This window comes from Limanda limanda, chromosome 11 (assembly GCF_963576545.1).
Source record: "Limanda limanda chromosome 11, fLimLim1.1, whole genome shotgun sequence".
Classification (NCBI taxonomy): domain Eukaryota; kingdom Metazoa; phylum Chordata; class Actinopteri; order Pleuronectiformes; family Pleuronectidae; genus Limanda; species Limanda limanda.
Window position 1 is genome coordinate 8,070,317 of NC_083646.1, and position 19,050 is coordinate 8,089,366.

At 44.6% G+C, this 19,050-nt stretch overlaps 1 protein-coding gene across 1 annotated transcript; it reads right to left on the reverse strand.

Annotated features, from left to right (window-relative positions):
* Positions 1 to 1,224: 1,224 nt before the first annotated feature.
* stk40 (serine/threonine kinase 40) lies at positions 1,225 to 19,014 on the reverse strand. The gene is made up of 11 exons (XM_061080864.1): positions 18,804 to 19,014; positions 15,305 to 15,431; positions 14,755 to 14,840; positions 13,957 to 14,100; positions 12,764 to 12,988; positions 11,956 to 12,008; positions 7,681 to 7,796; positions 6,243 to 6,387; positions 5,412 to 5,531; positions 5,116 to 5,200; positions 1,225 to 4,865 (listed from the first exon to the last, which is right to left on the reverse strand). The coding sequence occupies exons 2-11, from the start codon at positions 15,420 to 15,422 to the stop codon at positions 4,647 to 4,649; spliced, it is 1,311 nt and encodes a 436-aa protein (XP_060936847.1). The 5' UTR covers positions 15,423 to 15,431; positions 18,804 to 19,014; the 3' UTR covers positions 1,225 to 4,646.
* Between the last annotated feature and the right edge of the window lie 36 nt (positions 19,015 to 19,050).

Consider the following 19,050-nt stretch of genomic DNA (forward strand, 5'->3'; position numbering starts at 1 on the left):
CTCCACAGACATAAACACCTGAAGATAGAATGCAACTGCAGATTAAAATTAATTATTATACATTTAAACAATTATACACTGCTACCAGTAAAGTAAACACATAAAGAGCCTAGACACTACTGCTGTGTACACACATCTGGAAATGTGGATTTTTTGGTAAATGCGTTGTCATCCATATGGAGCTGGATGAATCCTGCTCTCATCCGCTGAAAGGGACTACGTAATGCTCTCCAAGGTAATCACACAAGAACATTGCGTATTTTCTCAACAACTGCCTGTGTGAAGCCCACATGGATCCAGGCCGGACCTCCTCCTCAAGGCCAGCTGGTTGTAGTTTACTTGGACCTAAGCATCTGTGGTACTTTGACCCCTGAGATCACTGGACTTCTCCACCTACCTAAACAGACTGGGAGAGGGGGAGTAATCGCCCAGAGACCCAGACCAGACAGAAGGGCGGGAAAGGTTACCCGCAGCGTTTGTGCCCCAACTACTTATTGGCTGAAACCGGTGTAGAAGGGGGTCATAGGTCTGATCCTATAATTTGTCCACAGAAAGTAGGTGAAAGATTCAATTTCCTTCAGTGGGAGACACACTTTGTGCACTAAGATCGTCCTGGTAAAATCTGCACCCAAAGGGAAACATGCTGATGTGTGTAGGAGGAGTAAAAGAAAATTTCATCCTGCAACATTTGCACATTATATTATCTCAGATTGAATCCACTACATATCTCCGCCCCCTGTATGATGAGATCTCCATGTGCATTTGTTGGCAGACATGTCTTGATTTCTAATGGAATTAATGCGTGTGTGTGTGTGTGTGTGTCTGTGTTCAAAGTCCCGAGGTGAGCCGGGGGACTCGGCCCACCGGGCTCCTGTGATGTTGTCAGTCAGCAGGAGGTTTCCTGTTGGAGCTCGTCTACCTCAGTCTGCTCCAAACCCCGACTCACCACAGACTGCAGAGGCTCAGACGCACAGAGGGTGGATTATTCTATATTCTTATAAAACAGGTCTCACATCATGCAAAAATCTCATGAACTTGACTGACACAGAACACAACTTAACATTTTCTGGAGGTTGTATTGTTCACATCTGGTAGAGAAATACATAGAAGTGGACAAAGAAGCACATTCAGCATTCTGTCCTTTACACTGGTTCCAGTTCTTTAAGAAAGTGCTCCCCCTGGTGGTGTTAGAGGGAAGAATGAGAATATAAAGACATGACAAAGTTGAATGTTTCCATATCAAAGTTTATTGCTGACATGCATGTAGAGATCTGATGAAGTAGAAAAATATGTTTTTTTATACAAACGTGTTTTCATCTGTACAATTACGCAGTTTTCTGTATCTAGATGCCCATGTCCGACCAAGCAGCTTACAACACATTATCCCACTGGGTTCAAACTACACCACATCTCATATCCTACGCTAAGTTTCCAGTTGAAAAGGTCAGTCATATACTGGTTATATACTGACCACTTAACTTAAGAATCAGAAAAGCTTTGAAAACTGATAACATTTGTACTAATCATTTTACTAGGGGGGGATTTAATAAATAATTCTTGCACTGGTTTTTAAATTTCTGGACCTAAGTGAGTAAACCCTCCTCAGCTTCCCCAGCTGTTGCCCTGGCACTCCTTGCGAGTTCAAAATCATGCAACAGTCACATGTTTTACACAGTTTGACCTCACACTATTTCCATGCTTTTCAGTCCACATCGCACTCTACCAATGTGACTCCGTAAAACAAACATTGAATGTGGTACAATCCACGAGCTATAAAGTGACACACTTCTTGATTACGGAGGGTGGGGGGGAGGGCAGATTCAAAACATCTACATCAAGGGTCTATCAAAACCTCTAGTTACTATTCTGTAGTTGGGCGTCATGGAAGATGGTTTAAGACATTTCCACGGACGATCACTTAATGTTAGCATTCAGCGACGGCTACAGTGTTCATGAAACACCTTCCTGATGAACTACACTACTACAATACTGCTGTATACCCATAGAATTCACATTGAGGGGGGAGAGAGCGCACGGCTCCCTTTACGTATTATCTTAGCCTCCGGATGTGGTGGTCGATGGCCAACGTGGCCTATAACGCACGTCAATCAGCATGTGTTGAAAGAGTTGCTGTCTCGCTGAGTGGAACTACATACAATATGACCGGCTCAGTCATGATGGTACATTATTTACATACTGACCAGAGAGTGCAGCCTTGTGTAGAGGGGTAAGGGGGGTAATGAGAGAGAAATTGAAACAACACAAGAAAAGTCCCCTCCCGCGAATCAAGATAATGTATTTTTGTATTGTGTAAAAAATAGAACTATGCAAAAGTCAGTCTGGTTATTAGTGTAGCTTAATTCGACCACAGATGTCGTGGCAAAAAATGGCAAGAAAACGATTTAAGGAACCCAAACAAGAAAACAGAAGGATGCTACTCGTTGGTGAATGTGGAACGTAGGATCGAAATGAGATGGTCAGAGAAGAGCTGACGTTAATAACACTTCTTAAAGCTGTGAGTTCACAAAGGAGATGTGGGGCCTGTTTCGCTGACATAAGATTGTCTCATGTTAAAAAGGAACTTTGAGCAACTGTGACAAATGTCTGTGAAACAAGCCCCAGTGGTTTAGAGGCTGTGTGGGTGAGGGGTCGTCTACACTAGTGAATAAATAAATCAACATGAAATTACAAGAAAATAAGTAGATGTAAAAGACATATGAAAATATTCCAGATTCATGCAAACGGTTTGAATATAAATAGGAAGAAATCTAAAGAGCCTGAAGCAGGTACCAATACGCAGAAGGCAAGTTGCAGTGAACAGATGCCTAACAGTCACTGGTTAGTAGCTTCGCCATGGTTTGAAGACACGCTTTGATAAAAAGAGAAGAATGGGCCGACAGCTGAGAAGACCCAGAAACTAAACTTAAACGCTAAGGAGTTTGCGCTCTCCTTTCTCAATGGAATATTACAGTATCTATTACCAGCCACCGGCGAGTCTCTCAGAGAGCCTATACAGTGAGATAATACACGCAATGTACAAGAGAGAGGGCTTTGAGAGTGGCAATAGATATGTGACATGATTCATTCATGATCAGAACTAAACATTTGAGTCAGGTCCCGTCCTGGCGAGGCCTGCTCTGGTTTTCACAGTGTCCGCCGCTGAGGCAGGCCAGATAACTGAAAAGCTAAAAGCTTGGAGTAGAGCTTAAAGGGCCTGAGGCTGTCGGAGGTTAACAGCTCCACAGACTCTTCTTACGCCTGGCCCAAAAAAAAATAAACTAACAACACAAACACGTACACACTCATGGATACTGCAGATACATCGAAGCGTAGAATGACGGTTCACATTCATACTGAAAAACACTTGTCCCAAGATGTTGTCTCGGTGAAGAGAAACAGGGAAGTCCAATCCCTGGAAGCCATTTGATTCTGAATGAGGCTGTGGGTACCAGGGTCCTTGGCTAAGAGGGATTTTAAGACGGGTTGTTTTTTTTGGCAACAGAAACATGACAGTGCCTTGTCTTCACTATAATGGCACTGAGGAAGCGTTACCATTACTATGCCTCGGCAGGGAGGATCCAACAGTTGTTCTCATTCAGTTCTTGGCATTGTGACTTCCAGGTACCTCACACTAGCTGCCTAGATGCTAAAAATAGATTTCCACAGGGGTGAGCAGAAAGCAGGAGAATACCTGTGTATACCAAAGAATCTTTGTGTCTTTGATATTCAGTATCTTCAAAGCTAAGGTTAGGGATCAAAATGCTACTCGTTATGGTTAATATGATAAAAAGCTTATTCAGATTTTTCAAGACCACTGAAAAAAGGTATCAGAGCATCGTCACTCTGACAGAAAACATTAATGCTTTATGTCACTGGTGGCATCAAGACTCCATTGTTACAATCCCTTGTCTCAGAACAGTGAGCATGGTTTACCAACAGAGAACAGAGACAGAGAGGTAGATTGATTTGAAGTCAGATTTACAAACAAGAGGAGTCTGGATCATGTTCGATACAGGACGACAGGAGAGAGGAAGTGGAGGGAGGGAGAGGAGGAGGGTGGAATGGAGGTAAAGAGAGGTGACTGCTGTGATCAGGTGATCTTACTTGAGGCAATACCATTAACCACTGGGAAGAGAGAGGGTTGCTACATGATTCTGGTCCTGTATTGCTCAGGAGATCCAGAGTTGACAGGTAAAGTGTTACAGTACGGGGGATCATGGAGGAGGAGGAGGAGGAGTTTAGGATTAAAACGTCTCTTCAACACTCAGGGCCGAGCCTTGTGTTATTCCCCATGTGTGACTCTGCCATCAGGTTTATTGCACAGTGTGATCTGACTGTGGGTCACCTGAGGGCTAAGAACCTTTGGTTCAGCTCTTCCTCCACGCCTTTCCATGTTTCACTGGAGGATCCAGACATGAGGAGTGAAGTTCTGGATTTGGGAGTTTGTTCGAGTCCCTTCCTCATGACTGCTCCGCCTAGCTTGCCCAAAGCCCACCTACGAATTGGGGCGTCTGTACCCTGGTTAGGGAAAGGCCCCTACGTATGCAAGTTCAGCCTTGGGGCTCAACCTCTTCTGCCCTCTCTGGACTCCACTGGTCTCTTTACTCCCTGGGGAGAGCAGAGCGGCTTGGATGGGTGGTTGGAGGCTATTTCCGGAGGAAACGTTGTGCCAGGATGGCAGCATCTAGCGGGCTGACAGGTTGTGCATCGTGGCCCAGACGCCTTACAGGTGGAATGCTGCCAAACTGGCGCTTGGTGAGAAAGCTCTTGGCCTCATGGATAGTGTTCTTCTCTTCAGCCAACAGCAGCTGCTGGCGCATGTAGTTCTCAAACTCATACTGTGAAGACTCCTCGATCACCTTGGCCTGAGGGAAGAGAATGTATTCTGTTCAAAGGGCTGCAGCAGCTGGACTGAATGAAATCAACATAATCTCCACAACAAACCGAAACTTAAACATGAGGCAAAACTGCATGAAAAAAATAACAAAATACATAAAACTTCCATTGTTAACAAATAATTCCATCAAGTGTCACTTCTCCATTTCCAAAATCTCTATCTAAACAATGGATTTATCCAAAAGGTTTTTACATTATGACCTTTCTCTAATAACTTGCCTCTTGCAGATGCTCTGGGTGATTCATCTGGTCATCGATATCCGGCACCACCTGCAGAGGGCCACTCAATGATGAAACCGATTGCCTGTCATTAGAAAAACACAACAAGGAAGATGATGATTAACAAAGTTAAAGCACAAAAACAAGGAATATAGACTGACAAAGAATATGTAAATAAATAATTAAAATTATTCGTAGAGATTTCACAGTAATTCATTGCAATTATTTCTAAGTGCTTAAAAAAAATCTAGAGTCTACATCATTTTTTTCAAAGAGCCAGCAGGGGGAGCAATTACCACGAGGCGATGATGCCACTGAGCGACTCCAGCACTTCTCCTGCAGTCAGCCTCTGCTGAGGGTCCAGCACCAGCAGCTTTCGGATCAGGCACACCGTGTTCTCCGACACACGACCGTCCCTGTGAGCACAGTGGACGGAAAAGCTATATTAGTGAAATGTGACACCTTTGAAACCTTCTTATAAAATGTATTTTATACAATTTTAATGAACCTGTGTACACCCTGTTTTTGACTGAGAAATCTGGCAAACTTGCGGTATAACCACAGTAACAGTTCATGTCATTCTGTGTTGCACAAATACAAAAGGAATGATAAGAAAATAAATGTTAAACAGCACAAACAGTGCTTTTTGGGGCAAGAGGCAGCTGACATTGACCGAAAGGTGAGGAACAGTCTGAGCCCCCCAGTCAGATATTTGGACATCACTGTATGTATATAGTCATTATTGGTGTCACCATATGTTTCAGGTTGTGTCATTTACACTGTTGCTTTCACTTTAAGGTCACCCCGTACTACTCTTAACTGTCCTCGTGTCAAAGTGACAGCCACAGAGGTTACACCCTTTACCCTGGCACAGAAGATGTTGTTATCCCAACAGAGTCAGAAGACTCCTGGTTGCCTTAGTGACAGAAAGGCTAGAGGGTGGAATGGTGGTTTGGGAGGAGTTTTATATTGTATATTGTGGAAAATGCTTTTTAAACTTTACATAACAATGGTATAAATTAGAAGGTAGTAATTATCTTTTACAATTGAAATTCCATTTTGGTTATGACAGAGAGCTCAGTACTAATAAAAAGTGCCGTTGGGCATGGACCTGAAACATTACTCACTCTGGGATGGAGTACTCTGCAGCCTTGATCTTGCGGAAAAGCTCTTGAGGTATGCTGTCATAAAAAGGGAACTGGCCATACAGCATGGTGAAGAGAACGACACCAAGAGCCCACATGTCACTGGGTTTCCCACGGTATGGTCGACCTGGGGACGGGAGAGCAACAGGATAAGGGTACATGTGATAGTTCAACATGCAGATGAGCAATAGAGATTCAAATCAACACATTTGTTTTGCACTGTGTGACTCATTCGGGGCGATCAACCCTTTGACAGGTTCAGTTCCTGTCAGGTGCCCGTGTCTAATGATTAACGAGATGAGAAAACAAACACCAGCATCGGCTGCAGATATGTTACATTTCCTAAACTTTTCCAGCACGCTGCAGACTTTTAAAATGGGAGAGCTGTTTTTATAATTAACCGTGAGATACTAGATCAGCCATGGAGCTGGTGAGGGTGGAGCATCATCGCTGTGCATGACCATAGGCAGTGTTATTACAGCCAGGCAGGCGGCAGCAACAGCAGGCAATTATGTTACAGCCTGAGAGGCGCACACACACACATATATACACAAATACACAGGCGAGGGATAGGAGGGGAAGGGGGGTAGATGGGAGTAGTTTCCCTTCAGTGAGTCATCAGTGTGTGAGTCACTGAAGCTCTATTTAATTGTGTGCCTGTCACGTTATGCTGATATACACGCCCCAGTTTTATCTTCAGTTCGAGTGGCTGGAGGTGAACGATTTTTGGTTTAAATAATTCTCTTCAATCTTGTACACCGTCTCCAGGATTGTCCTGGTGATTAAATGGGTTATTCTGGGCTCAAGTGCATGCTCCAGGATCAACTTGACTGGTGTTCAGTCAGACAAAGGATCATTGTGGAACTGAACAACAACAAAAAAAGGATGTCTGCTTTTTTGTATTTTGACAGACACTTACTGTGGGAAAATGCAACTTCCCCGTGACAAGACAGAACAGAGAAAAAAAATATTTCGAGCTCGTCAGTCAATGATTGGGACATAAACCCTTTCATGTTGCCTAATAACCACAAAAAACAAACAAACAAAATCATATATCCAAGCAAAAGCTATGACTGCACGTTAAATGCATTATGAGATCTGTTCACTAAAACAACATTCAGATGTGCCTGCGTAACGGAACGACATACTTTTGCCAATTCAGTTGATTGTAAAACGGCATAATCTGGCTTTATTCAGGAAGTCTGAAAATAAGTTTGTCAAATGTTTGCCTGAAACACACAAGAAATTGTCTCTTAGCGACTCATTTGTCACTCCACAGAAGTACGGTGCTTCCTCGAGCTGGTTAAAATCCACACTGGATGTAAGCGCATGTATGTGGCAAAGCTTTTTTACACTAGTTTTGAATTCATAAATCACCTCAAAAAGGAACATGCATGCACAATATGGGTGTCACACTTACCACTTAATACATCAGGGCTAATGTAGGCTGGACTTCCTCTCTGGTCTTTGAGCAGGTCGTCCTCGCTCACCAGGTGTTTTCCCAGGCAGAAGTTGGTAATAGTGATTCTGTGAGTCCTGTAAAGCAAATATAGAACATGCAAACTCAAGAATCAAATAATGAACCAAGTATTTTCCACATAACTACTGAACACTCCCCTCAGGGTTCTTTATTTAACTTGATTAAACCATTAATATCAAAATGGGAAACACTGCACTGCCCTGGGCATGAAGTAAACATGCGGACAGAGACAGGGAGAACTTGCTAGCATGCAAGTTTTTTTTAATAATCTAATGGTTCACTTGGTCTTAAAAATACATCAGTATCTCATGACTGCCAGATGCAAAACAGCATATGCAAACCCAGTTTTATTAGACAGAAAAGTTTCCCCATGACCTTATCTTTTACTTTCATTAATTTAAACAACTTTCAGGATGTTTTTCCATCTACATCACACTTTGGACATTTACTGAAAAATGTTGTTCTTGTACAGTTTTATATTAGCAGGTTCAACTTGTGTCTCGGTAAAGAGTGATTAACAACTTAACAATCATCTGAACTGTAGACAATTCCTTCAAATTAAAAGATCAGAAAAGATAAGGAAATAAGTTGCATAAGACAACATCAAGCTTGACTCAAACACTGATTTCTAAACTGTGCAAAACCAACTGCAACAAATAAAATCAGGGAATTGATATTTGTTGGTAGGATGCTACTAGAGTTGCTTGATTACGTTGGTTGTGTTATAATATGCAGTGCTATCTTCACCTGTGAAAACATTGGCTTTGCAGATACAGCAAGTAACTGTTAAACTTGTAGGAGCAAGTATGATATTCCTCTAAACTGTTGACCCTTTGTATCAAGCTCCCTCCTCTGTGTATGGAACTCTATGGGTCTACCAGCGCATTGCTGAAGAACAACATAATACATGCACATAGATGAAAACAGACTCCTTTGATACCAGGTCGGCATTGGACCAATATCATCGCTATCAGAAGGTAGATGTAAGTGGTAGAAGCTTGACATCTATGGGTTATGAGCGTTCTTGACTTTGGACCTTTCCATTCTAAAGCACTGTGCTCTTGTATCATCCAATAAAAACCCTATGTTAGCTCCACGGCTCTCCCTGAAGAAAGATAATTTATGTCTTTAATCACCAAAATTAATCGCTTTAGCAGATATCAACCTACATCTGCCCAGAGACATTTTGAAAAGACCAGACACACTGGCACTTCAAAGTCTGAGCGCAGTTGATGCTCTTTTACCAGCGATGTTTGATTAATTTGGTTTCTGTGGAAACAAAAAAGATTTTTGTCTGAGTCATCAAGGTAAATTTATCTTGCTTGTAGCAGAGTGAAACCTAACAGCGTTAAAGCCCAGCGACGAGACTGGGGCCTGTTCTTTATCTCTTCTTTGAACAGAGAGAGAGAGAGAAAAAAAATGCTGCACTTTGACAAACATATGAGTCAACCTGTGGCTTGGGATAATTGTCTGGATGACTCATCCTGCCTGCATGGTGATGGGCTTGCAAACGAATATATAAAGCTCACAAAAGATCTAAAATATGTACACAAACTTGCGACTTCAACAGCACCAACACATTTACTCCCATGCTAAGCATGAATACGCGAAAATGCACTCAGAAGCACATGAGCTGTACAAAAGAACACCCGCGTTCTAGTGCCTTGGTCCTCTCTAGATCACGCTTTGCACCCACATCCGCTTTCTAAAAAGTCTGAGGTCAAGAGCTTCCCATATTCTCTCTCACTTTCACACCCTGCTCCATCACCCTCACACACACAGCTCCCATTACAGCATCTGGAGCCAATTCCTGTCAAACACTCACAATAGCATTTTCAGCTAAATGCTCCAATCTCAATCTTCCGTTCAGTCCATTTAATTTCCAGCTACTTATGTGATTCAGCTGCTTCCATGGCGTTCGTGATCCAAGCCTCGATAACCATATAGTGGCCTAGTAATCTGCAAGAAGAACCGAGTGCTTCAAGGACCCTCGACATAAAAGCTTCCTTTATGAAGGAGTCTGTCCTTTTGTCTGCATGCATCACGACCCAGGTTTCTATTCTTGCACCGGAGATTGGGTAAATGAAATTGCATGTTTGCCTCGTGAGGCAAGGGTCCCGCGGGCATTGAAGCGAGACCACACCATCTCTGCTTCCTGGTCATGTGACCCCAGGGTAAGTCAGGAAACCAGAAACCCAATGCCCCGGTGACTTCTCCTCCCTCCCCAAAACCATTTTGCTGAAAATACACCAGCTGACGAGAAAGGGGTTAAACGCAGGGCACCTTCTACAGAGAGAGGAACACTTCATTTCTCAGAACTGTTAGGAAATGATGATTGAGAGGTTTTACCAAAAGCCAAGAAAAGTTTTTTATACTAATTTCTCAATGTATGTTACTGTATAACGGTATCATGGCTACTGCTTGTCTAACACCATTATATTTCAAGAACGGGAAATAATTCTCCATTTTCTGCCTTTGATGCATAATTCGCCATATTCAATCATAATAAACCTTGATTTGTTGTATGTCTTTGGCTAAATCCCCTTAGAAATACAACAAAAATGTAGGTGAATACAGCTTCGACATTCACCGTGAAAGACAGTGGTTATTGATTTATGACCTCGTGCTTTCACAAGAGCTACCTCTACAAGAGGAAATCTCATTATTCTTACATTAAATGCTGAGCTTGTTGATGACATCCGTGCAGAATTATGACGAACAGCATGGGAGGGGGATTTTGGGATCGGTCTTGCCTCTAAATTGGTCTCGTCTTTCCCACAGCAACTGTACATTCATGCACGAAAAGGGTGGAGTGACAGAGGAAACGTGCAAATCTAGCAGAGCATGATGCATAAAAGAGGAGGGAAAAGTGAAAGAGGATATGAAAATAGGGGGATATGACAAAGGTTGCGAAACAAAGGCTGAGGCAGGAAAGGGATTTGGGGTGTAAAAGAACATATGAGAACAACCCGGGTTGATGGTAAATAAATGATGACTGTAAGTGTGTGTGTGTGCAGTGTGCACGTGTATGTGCGTGACGTGCATTGCGGGGTGAGTCAGCTCTGAGCTATGGGGCCCTTGGCAGGCCTCTCCTTTGTCTCCAGCTGGGACGGAGTGTTCTGCCTGTCTGCTCCTCTTCCCACCGGCCCCCACCCCTGGCCAAAACACTCTCCTGTTTCATCACCACCACTACTGCTGCTGCTGCTGCAGGCGGTGGTGGGGGCAATGGGCATGGGCGACTGAGACGCAGAGAGAGAGAGTGTGTGTGTGCCTGAGACGCAGAGAGAGAGTGTGTGTGCCTGAGACGCAGAGAGAGAGAGAGAGTGTGTGAGTGAGCGTGCGAGCGTGTGATAAAGATAAGCCAGGTACGTGACATCTCAAAGCGCCCACTCAGACATGCAGATTATATATGATAAATCAGGGGTAAATAGCCTGCGGGACGACACGTGTGTGTGATGCAAGCACTGGAGATGTTTGGATGTGAAGGTGTGTGTAGGTGCAGAGAGTGTGTATCGGTGTTAGTCATCCAAATGAAAAGACTGGTGGGATGATTATCAGTGTCTCCAAGAATATTTGAGAAGTTGTCACTAGACAATACTCATTAATTCATATTAAAGAGCAAATTGTTGCAAAAAAAAAAAAGCAGCACCCACACTGTGAGAAAGAGCGCCTCTCTCAACCATACACTCTGTACATAGGGTGATTAGACCGGGCTTTACAGAGGAGTTGTTTTTCCTTTTCTGCGAGGCCAACCCGAGCTGCAGCACTCAAGTGACCTGAGGTGCACTCAACAGGGTTCTGAATGCTTTGCAACACTGATCACGCCCCTTCAAACCCCAAACACTTTCCCACCCAGAACAAAGCAGTGGCATGTTCTCTGCTCTCATTTGCCGTCCAGTTCACCCAACAATCCAGCCGTGGGGAATGAATCATCGGCCTTTACTCAACACACACAGTCAAGGACCCAGAGTCAGGCACATGGGAAACAGGCTTTAGGTTCCTATGACTGATCTCACTCCTGGTCTGAGAATGTGACCCCTGCTTGGGTTTAAAGCCAAATGCACACTGGATACAGGCTGCTGGGGCCTGCTGAGGTCTCTGACACGTGAGCGAAGACAGAACCACTGACTGGCAGGCTAAAATGACATGACCCCGTATAAATGAGAGAGGGTTTAGGGCAGCTAACTGACTGGATGAGTAAATGTTTCTTCTTACCGTTTGTTCAGCACCATGTTTCCCAGCTTGAGGTCTCTGTGCACAATGTTTTTCTGCAGTGGAGGAAAAAGAGAAGAAAACAAATGTTTAGTCATATCTTTCCTCGTGAATCATCTGCATAAAACAGTCAGTTTGTTTCTAGGAGTGGCACAAGAACATGGGAAATGAGTAATCAGAAAGGATTTGAAATTTGTAAACAATAACAAAGAAATTTCTTCTACAGTTGACAAAAACATTGCAGTAGCTTCCAAGTTTTCTTCATTGAGGAAAACAGAAAACTAAGCATTTGTGGATTTTATGATCTTACAATAGATTGCATAACACTAACCTAGACCCCGTTCTCACTCGGTAAGAACATCCATCCTGAGTAATCTGATCACAAGTCGACAGCGCTAAGTACAGCACCCAAATGCATCCTGAGATTCAGTCACTCAGACTACACTCAAGGCTGATCTGGGACACTCGTGGTTAACATCTTTTAGCTTTGTGAACGCAAATGCATCCTGGGCCACATATGAAGGATCACCTACTCAGCTAACGTCCTCTGAAAAGCTTCAGTTTAGCAATGGATAAAATAAATTGTCAGTGCACATACATTGATAGGACTCAGCCACACTATCAACACTGACCACACATAACAGTTAAATCTAATTCAATATTAGATCTGCGGGCCACCCGTTCGCCCTTCCTGACTCTGCTTGCTGTATCTAACACCAATATATCTGTTAGTGCGGGGAAAAGAGATCTGATAACAACTCGTAAAGGGAAACGCACTTGAGCCAGATGTGAAAAAAAAAAATTTGCTCACCTTATGAAGAGCCTCCACCACACGCACCACATCGTAGAAGATGACGATGGCCTCGCGCTCGCTCAGCCGCTTCTCCTTTATGACGTAATGCTGGAGGTTTATTAGATCGGCTGTTTTGTCACTGAAGTCATGTGCACATAGGCAGTCCAGCACGAGGCAGATCCGCTTCTTCATCTTGCGCACTTTGTTGGCCTCCATGTCTTCCACTATTTCGTAGGCTCGATCCTGCGTGACAGCAACGAAGAAGAATGTGAGAAACGATCTTCAGTTCAGGAACACATTCCTTTTTCTCTATTTCAGAAGCACTTTCCTGTGTGTCCAATCAATGTAAAGTGAGGCTTGCATGAATGCATCCAACTGAATGGATTACTGTATTATAATAATGGAGCTGACTCATTCAGCTTAGAAAGACATAGATTCAAGCAGGGCAGAGGGTATCAATCAGCTGCCTGCATGTAGCCGGAGGGAATAAGACACATCTACTCCTCCATAGTGGATGGTGAAGCTGGGTGATGGAGAGTGTACGGCAAAGGTCATTCCTCTTCTTCAATGCTTATCGGAGTCACCACTTCTTATTGATTTCTATATCAGGTTGTCAGGTTTTTTTTTTTTGAAGCAGTCCGCACCTCTGAAAGCGCATATTATTAACTCGTTCTCTCACAGAGGAGATGCACTATAATAATCCAATCAATACTGAAGGCCTAAATGAATCAGCGTGAATGGCTCGATGAAGCTATTTTGAGAACACCGGCAGAGTGGAACAGACAGGATGTGAATGAGAGAGACAAAGACGGAAAAAAGAAATAGAGAGAGAAAGCAGATGGAACAATAACAAAGTTAGTGAAAGAGACAGACGGGAAGACAGGTGAGGGAGGAGAGGCTCACTGTGAATGGATAGCACTGTGAAGGGAAAACGGCTGCTGATAAATACGGCTTCTAATGGTACTCCCACTTTGCTATTAAGAAGCCTGATAAGGAAAATAAAAGCAACTGGCTGGACTAATGACGAGCTAACCTTTAGCACCATAAAAAACTTCTACATGGTGATGCTGGTGTATTCATCAGAATTATACAGAAAGCTCACCCACGGTGCTGAGTAATATTTTTATGTAATAAATGAAAGTATTTTTTGGCCATGTTTTGATTATTTGACTGAAACCATTCTAAACGCATGTCATTATTATCATCGCTACCTGGAAGAGGCCGTGGTGGTGGACAACCCCATCCTGGTTGTGCAGTAGAGACAGCAGCGAGTACTCTGTGTGCAGCAGCATCTTCCCCTGCCTCTCCTCCTGAGTCTCGCCTGCAGAGTCCACTCGCTCCTCCAGCGTCAGGATCTGCCGTAACAAGAAGAGTGAAAAACTTAAAGAGGTCACGAAACAAAACTTCATAGAGGATCAGTCACTGGAAAGAGGGCTTTGACCATTTAGTATGTAGCTAATCTTCAGGTAGCTGACAATAAACCTTTTAATGACTGAAGACATGAGTGAAAGTTACAGCTGCTCAGCATTTAGCAAGAAGTTACAACCAGTGGGATGGAGATGGCCAAGCAGAGCACAGCACTAAAATAGGGGCTCATATACCAATGTGAAGTAAACAAGCTGTGCAGCAGACACTGAGGCGCTGCAGTCACGGGTATGAGGGGAGGGTCACAAACTCACTACATGGTCGTGGGGGTTAAAAGTTGACATTCCAGGTGGGGCACTACCTTCCTCCCTTCCTTGCCCCCCACCCCCTTCCTTTCCACTCGCCTTCCCTCGTGTAACAGACACTGGATAGCCCCTATAAACACATTGCCCGGCTGAGGTTTTGTTGTTTGCATGAGACTGAAACAGGGGGCCATAAAGTAAACACCACCAAAAGAGGGTCAAAGGTTCAGATGTCTACTGGAAGACCATGTGTATGATATGATATTATTTGAACATGTGTTAGATGTTTGTGGGAGATTTAAAAAGAAAAAATTGCGAACCCCAAAACCCAGTCGGACTTACTTTGAGCTGATAGAAGTCATCGGTGCCGTCCTTTCTGGCCAGACACTGCACTATGCTGGGCACGGGTGAATTGCCCAGGCGAGGCCCTGCGAGGATAAGAAAAGGAACAGCTGCATGACCAAAAGGCAGGCCACATGCCATAGTGTCTGTCTGACTGCAACTCATTAATGGCTTCATAGACATGTACCCATTAACACCTCTAGTGCAATGTTTGCTTTGGCACTCTGCATTGCAAATAGTGAAGTAGTTGTGTAGTAGAAAAACACAAACGACTTGAGAGTATGCAAGAGCAATTCCCAGAGAGAGGATATAACCCTGCTCCAGCACAGTCTCAGACCTTTCTGGTCGATGTCATGGGGATCAGCAAAATTCTTGGCATTCTTGTCTCAGGCGTGCATACACACAGAGACACCCCGCAACTCTCTACTTCATGCACACATGTAAACAGCTACCTAAAGGTTGCCTGCACGTGCTACACGTGCAATATCTACCACACAGGCTACTATTTCCATAGATTTGGTGTTCGAGCAAACACTAGTAGCTTCCTTACCGAGGATGAAGGGCCCGGCTCGCTTGGCGTTGTTTCCGGATATTCCAGGACATTGCAGCTTACTGGCCCTGCCTGAGGTCTCTCCAGCCCCCCTCTCCGACAAGCGCCGCTTGGACATACTGGAGCTCTGTAGGAGAGTAAATCAGATTAGTACAAGGGATCAAGATAGCCAAGTTAAAGGCTAAGCACATTCATGAAAATGCAAAGACACAAAAGTTCGGGTGATGACCAAAAACAGAGCAATCTTTAAACAAAAAATATACAAATAAAGACGTCACCCAGTATTTTAGCAATAATCCTGCAGACCGGTAGAGAGCACACCGATGAGTGAACAGAAGTGAAAGAAGGTAAAATTCAGGGCAGCTCCTCCCAGACTATTTTGAATATCCCTCCCACACATTTACAAACACCTCACTGTGAATGTGAGGCCATTACAGCCCCATTCAGAGTGATGGCTGTTGGTGTCAAAGGTGACACCTCAGATTCAATCTCCCCAACACAAATGCGAATGTGCCACAATCTGCAATTTAAACTGAAAGCATTGTCATGTTAATGAATTCTACTAACAAGAAACCAATCTTTAAACAGGGGGCTTTTTTTATTTACATCCCACCACTGACCCACAAGTCCGTCTTTAGCTTGTCCGGCTGCAGTGGGCAAGGGGTTGAGAAAATCCTTCCGCTCTTAATCTGCACATATGATCTCAAAATCTGTATAGCCGGCTTATCTATGCAGACCTTCCACTGAAGGGACATGCATGTTCCAACAAGGCTGGAAGAAAAATAAAGCCAAGCCTTTACTATGGTAAGGAACTGGATTTGCATGCCAGAAGAGCCAGTGACACCGTGTGACACATCGTCATTACACAAACTACTTTAACCGCCAAGCCAGATCTACCTCCCAGAATTCGGAGATCAAGAGGTATGCCTTGTTTACTGATACTGAGTTCCTATGTGATGAAACCTCATTTGTTTCTCGTAACAGGGAAGTGGTGCCTTGAACCGAGAGCGATGATTCACCCTGCTGTCATCCTGAGTTTCCATTGGACAGAAATGCTTACATGACCAGGTGATGACGCTGATAAGAGTGTAGATTGTGCCCTGCAAGCCTCCGACATGTGCACAATGTCAAATGAGGAAAAATAAATAAATAAAACATTTCATGGGATTTAGGCCCAGGAAAAAGTTAAAGCAAAATGACATATCTGCAGTTAAAATATCACTCACTAATAGCAGTGGTGTGAATGTTAAAATATTACAACAGAGGGGTGATTCCCCACTTCATAAACTGCAAACTAGACAATGAATGAAGAGCTGCTGAATACCAAGAAACGTTTGAATGTGGAACTTGTCCGGCAAATCGAAACAAACTAGACGAAATACATTAAAACATGTTTCCGTTTCAAAACTAATAGTGCGACACTCGCCAGTTGGCGTTTTTTGGGCAGAGCGGAGGCAGGACAGTTGGCAGCCAGTATGGGCTGATATGAATTCTCACTTCCATGAGGCTTTTATGATCCCAGACAGCAGACAGTGTCATCATCATGTCTCTCACCCATCTGTCTCTGCTAGTCATCACCCACTGAGTCTGATGAGCTGAGGTTTTCTGAGAGCATTTACGACACAAGCCAGAGTGACACCAAGTCATGCTGCCAATAGCAGGAGAGCCTCTTACTCTAGAGCACACGGAGCGATGGATAATCTGTGATTCATGGGGCTCCTGGGCCGGAATAAACTTTTGTTTTCATCCAACAGCCAAAGGAGCATGCAAAATCAACATGCTGCCAGATGAATGTTTTCAATCTTTCTGATTTAGTAAAATAAGCAGACAAAGCTCAAAACTAAACTAAACAGATATTCAATTTGTGTCTATTTCATGTTTTTCTAAAAAGGTTATGCATGATTGTAGTTGCATTTCCTGTCTTTTCTCATACAGGAACATAGTCAAAGTTTAAAAAACGCACACTGATCCGTGCACCTTGGACTTAAAAACACAAAACTGACTCATGGACAGTAACTGGACCCGAGGCTACTCATTTACCTACTAAACACCAGCTGCAGTGCTGTGGAGCCTACCCCCGACACATCTGAAAAGCAAAGGTCAACGCAGCCAACTAATGCACACTGACCTAAATGACATCAGCGCAATGACAGCACTCAGCTATCTTTCTCTGACACCGCTGCGCCTCTCTGCACAGCCAGTGATCTGGCAAGCAAGTCTGCCTGTAACTGCCTCTGACTGTACCGGAGGGAGGACAAGAACAGATACAGCCTCTGAATCATATCACACAAAAGGAGGAGAGACACGCTGCTGGTGCCCACGGGAAATGTGGGCTCCTGAAATAGTATCAGAACAAAACAACCACGTAGGTGTCTCAAGATCCACCCACCCAGACTCCAGGCCACTTGTCTGGCTCTGCAAGAACAACATGATTGCAAAAAAATCAAGATAGTATCAAGAGGGACAAAATACAGACTAAATGCACAAGCACATTGCTCAAGCAGGTGGTAAAGTTATCAGTGGACTGCAGAGAAAGAGCACTGAGGTCGTGTGATCCGGATCGATCAATGCACACAGAGAGAGAGAGAGAGAGATCTGGAACACAAGTCGAGACAAAGAGGTTGAAGCAACTCGAAGGTCACACGCGTTTCGGTCACGCTGCTTGTCTGACATGTCAATCAATCATCGTGCTGCCTCGGACTGCAGCTGCTCGCCACGTTAGAGAAAGCAAATCGCCCTTGGCCCCACACACACAACAGCGGACACAAGGTCACCATGCAAACCCCACTTGACGAGAATAATCACGATTGCACACACAGCCGGTCACGCAGTGTTTGGTGCCATTTTGCAGCCACGGGCTCCGGACACCGCTACGAGTCGTGGAGTTAAACCCCCCCCCGTGGACGTTCCGCCTTTAAACTAGTGCAAGAAAAACCTAAAAAAAACACTTAATTAGCAGCTGGGAACTCGACGAACCAAGTGATCACGTGTTTTTACCATACAGTCTATTGTTTTTACCCACAGCGATTACTACTCGATGGCCGGGAGACGTTTAAAAACAGTCGGTGTAACATGGACAACCGAGGGGAGGCATTTAATTAAAACACACACAAACGTGTTGGTGTTTACTCACTATGCACGTTAACACAGCTCGACTCGGTGGGGGGGCAGATACAAACTTTATCCCGGGTGAATGGCTCAGCTGGAGCCTCCAGGATCACCGGCCACACAAAGGGACACACACGGCACAACAACGAGCCGTTCTCCCGGGGTGCAAACTACCCAGAGAAGCCGTTAGCTAGCTGTTAGCTTAATGCTACAAGTGGCGTGAGGACCGGGGGTTGCAGGGGAGGTTTAACTGCAACTAACCGACAAGAGAGAGACCAACGCCGGGGGCTGGAGGCTCCGGAGCCGCCGGGAGGCCATTTAACCCGAGCGGAGGGGGGGGACGGTACAGCTGGTTAGCACAGCCGCAGCTAGCTAGCGACGCCGCTCTTACCTCGAGCCGAAACCGCCGGGGAAAGTCGTCCTCGCCTCGTTATACCGCGGACATGTCTGGGGTCCACGCTGCGGTGGGGCTGCGGGGGGTCTCACGGACGCAGCGGCGGCCACGCGGGGTCTGTTGCGGGGTCGCGGAACCTCTGGTGCCGCAGGGAGCCGTCCGGGATAAAGAAGAGCCTCCGCTCTTCGCTGAGCGCATCTTTCCACAGCGACAGCGCCACCTGACAACGGAAGTGACGCACGCG

What these genes read in the sequence shown, in the direction of transcription:
- stk40 (XM_061080864.1), bottom strand. Translation starts at nt 15,422, where the DNA reads ATGTCCAAGCGGCGCTTGTCGGAGAGGGGGGCTGGAGAGACCTCAGGC. An exon ending in ATGACTTCTATCAGCTCAAA is followed by an intron (nt 14,101 to 14,754) that starts GTAAGTCCGACT and finishes TTGTTACGGCAG; the next exon opens with ATCCTGACGCTGGAGGAGCG. An exon ending in ACCACCACGGCCTCTTCCAG is followed by an intron (nt 12,989 to 13,956) that starts GTAGCGATGATA and finishes GCTGTCACGCAG; the next exon opens with GATCGAGCCTACGAAATAGT.